Genomic DNA, 7427 nt, shown 5'->3' on the forward strand with positions numbered 1-7427 from the left:
TTAGATTTAGAAGTGTCCCTGTTCGCAGATGATGTGAAGTTAATGAGGAGAATTAAATCAGATGAGGATCAGGCAGGACTTCAAAGAGGCCTGGACAGACTGGACACCTGGTCCAGCAACTGGCTTCTCGAATTTAACCCCGTCAAATGCAAAGTCATGAAGATCTGGGAAGGGCAAAGAAGATCGCAGACGGAGTATAGGCTAGGTGGCCAAAGACTGCAAACTTCGCTCAAGGAGAAAGATCTTGGGGTGAGTATAACACCGAGCACGTCTCCGGAAGCATACGTCAACCAGGTAACTGAATATGGGCACTTGGCAAACCTCTAAACAGCGTTCCGATACCTTAGTAAGGAATCGTTCAAGACACTGTACACCGTGTACGTCAGGCCTGTGAGGGAAAAGTAGGTGTAAGTGGGGTTAAGGTTGTTCGGGCAACCAGGAACCATTAGCGAGTTACGTTGCGCGCGCACTCACCCCCCCCTCTCTGGCGGGCTGGGGCAAAACTAGTTCCTGGTGTCCGATTTGTTAAAGTTTCTACTCTTGGTAATATTGACCTTACCTGGTGTGGACTGAAGTTTGGAGAGTCACTTCGCCTCCACTCTTCTCCTAATCAGGTAGGGTGATCTACCAGGAGTATTACTGTTTGTTCTTTTCTAGTGTTTGCTGGTTACCAGTAATGATTTTGGCATTTATCATTCTTTTTCTTTCTTAAATGTTATATTATCATGACTATGGGTAACCAGTTTTATTTTCTCTTATTTGTCAGCTCTGTTCCTGGCGTGGTCTTCCAGGATAGACGCCAGATAAAGGGGCAAGACGTATGTTAATAATACTTATTAACATTATTCTACAACTACCGGCCCTTACCTATTCTACTTGTGCTCCATCCAAGTGGTAGGAGATTCCAGAACATCGGATTACCATCTGCCCAGGATAACCTACATAAATAACATCAGAGGAACTATCCAGGGCCATACCTACTCCTACCCAACTACAAGAACTGAAGGCCATATTTTTTTTATTATATTTAAATTTTAAGTAAAATTCTCAAAAATCATTTTTCTTGTTTTTCCTAAATCATTTCTTTATTTATTTATTTTTCCATTAATTTCTTTTTTTCAGTTGGAAGGCGTTCCACTGACAATGGCGACCTTGCCAGGATCCGACTCTCGAAGCAACATCGTCCTGATGGTTCAACTGGTTGTGAGTATAACATTTAAGATAGAAAAGGGTGAGTTAGTTGAGGTGTCAAGTCATTACTGGTAGTCTGGTTGACTTACCGTTGTTTGGTTCTAGGGTTCGGTTTAGAAGTTTACCTATTTGTTGGACCTGGGGAACTTTGATAATAACCCCTCCTGTGTGAACCGTGTGTATTTTGCTTAGTGAAGGCTATTGAGCCCACAAGTGTATTCTTCCAGGGAGAAATATTTATTTCATTTTCTACTTTGGGAAGTTTAAAGTGTGCGGACTGTGTCCCTCTTTTGTAACAGACGTTACTGTTAATTTTAATTGTCAGTTGAAGTTGGGTGCTTAATATTTCTTTTTACAAGATGGATTCTTTAGATTTCTGGTTGAAAGCTGGAAAGGAAATGGGATTTACTGGACAAAGCCTTGATAGTTACATTACTGCTAAAATGGCTATTGAAGAGAAAAAAGAACAGGAAAGACTAGCTCGAGAGGAGAAAAAGGAACAGGAAAGACTAGCTCGAGAAGAGAAAAAGGAACAGGAGAGACTAGCTCGGGAAGAAAAAAGACTAGCTCAAGAAAAGAAAGAGGAACAGGAAAGACTAGCTCGGGAAGATAAAATCGAACAGGAAAGGATAGCTAGAGAAGATAGAGTTCAGGCAAGAGAGGTAGCCTTCAAAATGAAGGAAATTGAGTTAGAACAATCAAGGTTGGAATTAGAAGCCAAGAAGATAGAACTATCTAAGCAGAAAATAGATGAAGGGGTTTTAGAATACCCTTCCCAAGAACCTAATATTAGGATGCCACAAATACCACCTTTCTCGGAACAAGATGACATAGCGGCATATATTACTAGATTCGAGAGTACTGCTACTCTCTGTGACTGGCCAGTAGATTCTTGGGCTACTAGGCTTGGCTTACTACTGTCAGGTTCAGCATTAAACGTCTATTCCACTCTACCCTCTGATGTTATTTCTAGTTATAGCCTGCTGAAGAAAGCTATACTACAGGCTTTCAAAAAAACTACTCATCATTACAGGTCGGAGTTTAGACACATAAAAATAACTCCTCATCAAAATTACATGCAATTCTTAACAACACTTTTCAGATTATTTGATTCGTGGATTGATAGTGCTGAGGTTGACCACGATTTCGAATCTTTACGAGACCTGATGGTAAGAGATCAATTCCTTTCTTCTGTAAACTCTGACTTACGAATATTCATTAAAGAACGAAACGTTCATACGGCTGCAGAAATGGCACAAGCTGCTGATATATATGCGTGCGCTCATAATAACTACCCTAAAGAGCGTAGCAGATATAAGCCTGTTGTGCCTAAGCAATCTGAGGGATCCAAACCCTCCGTACCTAAGAATTCCACGGCCTTCACAGTAAAATGTTTCAACTGTAATGAGTGGGGTCATAGACGGCCCGACTGTCCTAGAAAAAAAGGTGAAAATGTCGGTAAATGTTTCACTGAATCAAACATAAACGCACCTTTTAGTGAAGGTACAGTCAATGGTATGAATGTATCAACCATTCTTAGAGACACAGGATGTTCCTGTATTGTTATCTCGAGTAAGCTTTTCCCTAACCTAGATTCTTCACGTTATAAGTCCACTAAATTAACTGACTATTTAGGAAGAAGCGATTCCTTTCCAACAGTCAGATGTTTTGTTAGGTGCAAATGGTTCTCAGGATGGGTAGATGCCGTAGTTGCCCCGATAACCTCATGTTCTGTTTTGGTTGGGAACATACAAGGGACTACTTTCCCATCTGAGAAGGACTGTTTGGAATTTGGAGTTTCCAAGGAAGGGTTGGAACCTAATATATCTGTTTCTTCACAGATAGTTCCAGATGAGATTCAGTTGGATAACCTAAATCAGAGAGCTGATGGTTACAAAACTCCGGTAACACCTTTAGTAAGTCAGTCACTTGAACTGGACAACGCAGACGCCAGTGGAAAACTACGTGTGGCACAATCTATACAACTAGACTCGATTAACGTCGTTACCAGAGCTCAGTCTAAGGTAAAACCTATCCACCCATTAGTTCTTTCCAAAGGAAAGCCAATCGAGCTGTCTCATATAGATTTAGAGGGTCTTCAAAAGACTTGTCCTTCCTTAGAGGAATCTCGGAAGTTAGCTTTAAATGGCAAGGTGACCCAGAGAAAGAAATTTTCTTACAAGTTTGAGTTCAAACACGATCTTTTGTACAAGACTATAGTGTCTGCGGACAAACCCAATGACGTTGGTCGAAGCCTGTTAGTCATTCCGCAGGATTGCCGTGAAACCATTTTAAAGATTTCTCATGACTTGCCAGTCTCTGGCCATTTTTCACATAGGAAGACCTATAATAAAATCAAGGACCTATATTTCTGGCCTAGCATGTCCGCTGACATCTATAAGTACTGCAGATCATGTCACGTATGTCAACTTTCCACGCAGAAGGGTAGAACTAGGAGAGTTCCTATGGTAAAGATGCCAATTTTCTCAGTCCCTTTTGCAAGGGTTGCAGTAGATATAGTTGGTCCTATCACACCTCGCTCATCAGGAGGTCATAAATATATTTTAACTATGATTGACTACGCGTCCAGCTTCCCAGAGGCGGTACCCTTAAAATCCATTACGTCCATAGAAGTCGCAGAAGCCTTATTTTCTATTTTTTCACGTGTAGGTATACCTCGTGAAATTCTGTCTGACAAAGGGGCACAATTCACTTCAGAATTAATGGAACACGTTTATCAACTTGTGGGTGTTAAACCTCTTTTCACTACACCTTACCATCCGATGTGTAACGGAAGAGTGGAGCGACAACATGCCATCCTAAAGTCAATACTAAAAAAACTATGTATTCTTAAACCAACGGACTGGCATAGATTTTTACCATGTGCTCTTTTCGCAATGCGCGAGATTCCAAGTGATTCCCTTGGTTATTCCCCTTTTGAATTGCTTTATGGGAGACAAGCTCGTGGTCCACTATCTATTTTGAATGAACTTTGGTCCAAAGATATCAAACCTGAGGTTCAAAACAGCTATCAGTTTCTTTTAGATCTAAGGGAAAGGTTGGAAGAAACCGCCGATTTGGTCGGTAAAAACCTAGAGATGTCTATGGAAACGTACAAGACCTATTTTGACCATAAAAGCTCCAAGCGTACGTTTAATGTTGGTGATGAAGTTTTAGTTCTCCTACCTGACAAATCCAACAAATTGCTAATTACCTGGCGCGGACCGTATAAAGTAGTGAAGGTCTGCAATAAGGTAGATTATATCTTGGATGTCAAGGGTAGAGAAAGAATGTATCACGTCAATATTTTGAAACGGTACCATAGAAGAGAAGTTAATCTTTGCGTAAATGCCTTTGACGAAGATACTTCTTCTTTCAGCTTGGATACAAGTGGTGATTCGTACGAATGTAGAGTTTGTATTATAGATGACGAGTCTTTTACAGAATCGAAGGAACTACTGGATATCTTAACGCATGATCCCTCACCAAAGTCAAATGTCAACATTAACAACGACTTGTCAAATAAACAAAAGTCTCAAGTAAGTGCCTTAGTAAATTCATTTTCTGACGTATTCACAGAGGTACCAGGACTTACCACCACTATTGTACACAAGATTGAATTGTCGGATCATGAACCAGTAAGGCGGAAAATCTACCCTGTTCCCGTTCACTTACGGAAAACTTTTGATAATGAGGTGGACAAACTATTTAACTTAAATATCATAGAACCTTCGAAATCAGCTTTCTGTTCACCAGTTGTTATGGTTAAGAAACCCGATAATTCTTACCGACTTGCCCAAGATTTTCGTTATTTAAATACTATAACTAAATGGGATGCAGAACCCATGCCAGTAATTGATCATGACTTGTATAAATTCCATGACTGCAAATTCTTCTCGGAATTAGACATCTCACAAGCATACCATCAAGTGCCGTTACACCCAGACTCGAAACCATACACTGCTTTCCCTACTCATAGAGGTCTAATGCAATACCGCACAATGCCTTTCGGCTTGGTTACCGCGTGTGCCACGTATATTAGGCTTATGAGAATAGTTCTTTCTGATCTAAAGAATGTATCAGTGTATTTTGATAATATTTATATCATGACAAATGTCTGGGAAGACCATCTAAATACACTAGCGCTTGTTTTGAAAAGACTAAGAACTCATGGCCTTACAGTTAAACCACAAAAGTGCTTTCTTGGCTATCATAAGGTACAATACCTTGGGTTCATTATATCTGATAACAACTTCTCACCACTTCCTAATAAGACCAAAGCTGTTTTAGAAAGTACGTTCCCTGCTACCAAAAAGTTATTAAGAAGTTTCCTTGGATCTGTAAACTTCTATAGAAATTTTGTACCAAATCTAAGTAGCTTAACTTCAGTTCTTACAGACTATTTGAAAAAGGGTGTCAAGGAACCTCTTAGTTGTTCTGAGGAAGCCCACCAAAGCTTCGAAGAAATTAAGAGGATATTTTCAAACCCCCCTGTCCTAAAATTACCAGATATTAATAAAATATTTTGTCTCCGAACAGATGCCTCCCATTCTGGACTCGGGGCTGTACTACTTCAATATTATGAGGAGACACCTTTCCCAGTATCTTTCGCCAGTAAGAAGCTTCTGCCCAGAGAAGAAAGATATTCCACTGTGGAGAAAGAATGTTATGCTTTAGTATGGGGTATAAGTAGATTTAAATACTACCTATACGGTAAACCCTTTGTGCTTGAAACAGATCACAAGCCACTGATGTACTTGGAAAACTTTAAAGGGTCAAATAGCAGACTCTTGAGATGGGCTCTGGCTATTCAGCCCTATAAGTTTAAAGTCGTTTATATTTCTGGCTCTGAAAACCACTTTTCAGATTGGCTGAGCCGAGGTTGTATTTAGTGCTTTTCCCTCTGTTCGTTGACTTATTGACTCCGTCCATAAGTTTTGGAAGGGGGTATTGTGAGGGAAAAGTAGGTGTAAGTGGGGTTAAGGTTGTTCGGGCAACCAGGAACCATTAGCGAGTTACGTTGCGCGCGCACTCACCCCCCCCTCTCTGGCGGGCTGGGGCAAAACTAGTTCCTGGTGTCCGATTTGTTAAAGTTTCTACTCTTGGTAATATTGACCTTACCTGGTGTGGACTGAAGTTTGGAGAGTCACTTCGCCTCCACTCTTCTCCTAATCAGGTAGGGTGATCTACCAGGAGTATTACTGTTTGTTCTTTTCTAGTGTTTGCTGGTTACCAGTAATGATTTTGGCATTTATCATTCTTTTTCTTTCTTAAATGTTATATTATCATGACTATGGGTAACCAGTTTTATTTTCTCTTATTTGTCAGCTCTGTTCCTGGCGTGGTCTTCCAGGATAGACGCCAGATAAAGGGGCAAGACGTATGTTAATAATACTTATTAACATTATTCTACAACTACCGGCCCTTACCTATTCTACTTGTGCTCCATCCAAGTGGTAGGAGATTCCAGAACATCGGATTACCATCTGCCCAGGATAACCTACATAAATAACATCAGAGGAACTATCCAGGGCCATACCTACTCCTACCCAACTACAAGAACTGAAGGCCATATTTTTTTTATTATATTTAAATTTTAAGTAAAATTCTCAAAAATCATTTTTCTTGTTTTTCCTAAATCATTTCTTTATTTATTTATTTTTCCATTAATTTCTTTTTTTCAGTTGGAAGGCGTTCCACTGACAAGGCCCATACTGGAGTATGCAGCACCTGTTTAGAACCCACACTTGATCAAGCACTTCAAGAAAATAGAGAAAGTGCAGAGGTTTGTGACAAGGTTAGTTCCAGTGCTAAGGGGAATGTCCTACGAAGAAAGGTTAAGGGAAATCAGCCTGACGACACTGGAGAACAGGAGGGTTAGGGGAGACATGATAACGACATATAAAATATTGCGTGGAATAGACAAGGTGGACACAGACAGGATGTTCCAGAGAGGAGATACAGAAACAAGGTCACAGTTGGAAGTTGAAGACCCAGATGAGTCAAAGGGATATTAAGAAGTACTTCTTCAGTCATAGAGTAGTCAGGAAGTGGAATAGCCTAGCAGGTGAGGTAGTGGAGGCAGGAACCATACATAGCTTTAAGATGAGGTATAATAATGCTCATGGAGCAGGGAGAGAGAGGACCTAGTAGCACTCAGCTGAGTCTCGACCCGTGCAGCCACAATTAGGTGAGTACACACACACACACACACACACACACACACACACACACAC

General features: G+C 40.5%; 1 protein-coding gene across 2 annotated transcripts; it reads left to right on the forward strand.

The window, feature by feature from the left end:
* The first annotated feature begins 400 nt into the window (after positions 1-400).
* LOC128698892 (uncharacterized) lies at positions 401-6849 on the forward strand. Of its 2 annotated transcripts, none has more exons than XR_011394521.1 (2): positions 401-6367; positions 6520-6849. XR_011394521.1 is itself a non-coding variant. In XM_070103985.1 (2 exons), the coding sequence occupies exon 2, from the start codon at positions 1551-1553 to the stop codon at positions 6081-6083; it is 4533 nt and encodes a 1510-aa protein (XP_069960086.1). In that variant the 5' UTR covers positions 401-614; positions 767-1550; the 3' UTR covers positions 6084-6849. The 2 variants fall into 2 exon arrangements, 1 of the variants encoding a protein (XP_069960086.1); XM_070103985.1 differs by having other exon boundaries at positions 401-614; positions 767-6849.
* Positions 6850-7427: the final 578 nt, after the last annotated feature.

The sequence above is a fragment of the Cherax quadricarinatus genome, chromosome 1, assembly GCF_038502225.1.
Source record: "Cherax quadricarinatus isolate ZL_2023a chromosome 1, ASM3850222v1, whole genome shotgun sequence".
Lineage (NCBI taxonomy): Eukaryota > Metazoa > Arthropoda > Malacostraca > Decapoda > Parastacidae > Cherax > Cherax quadricarinatus.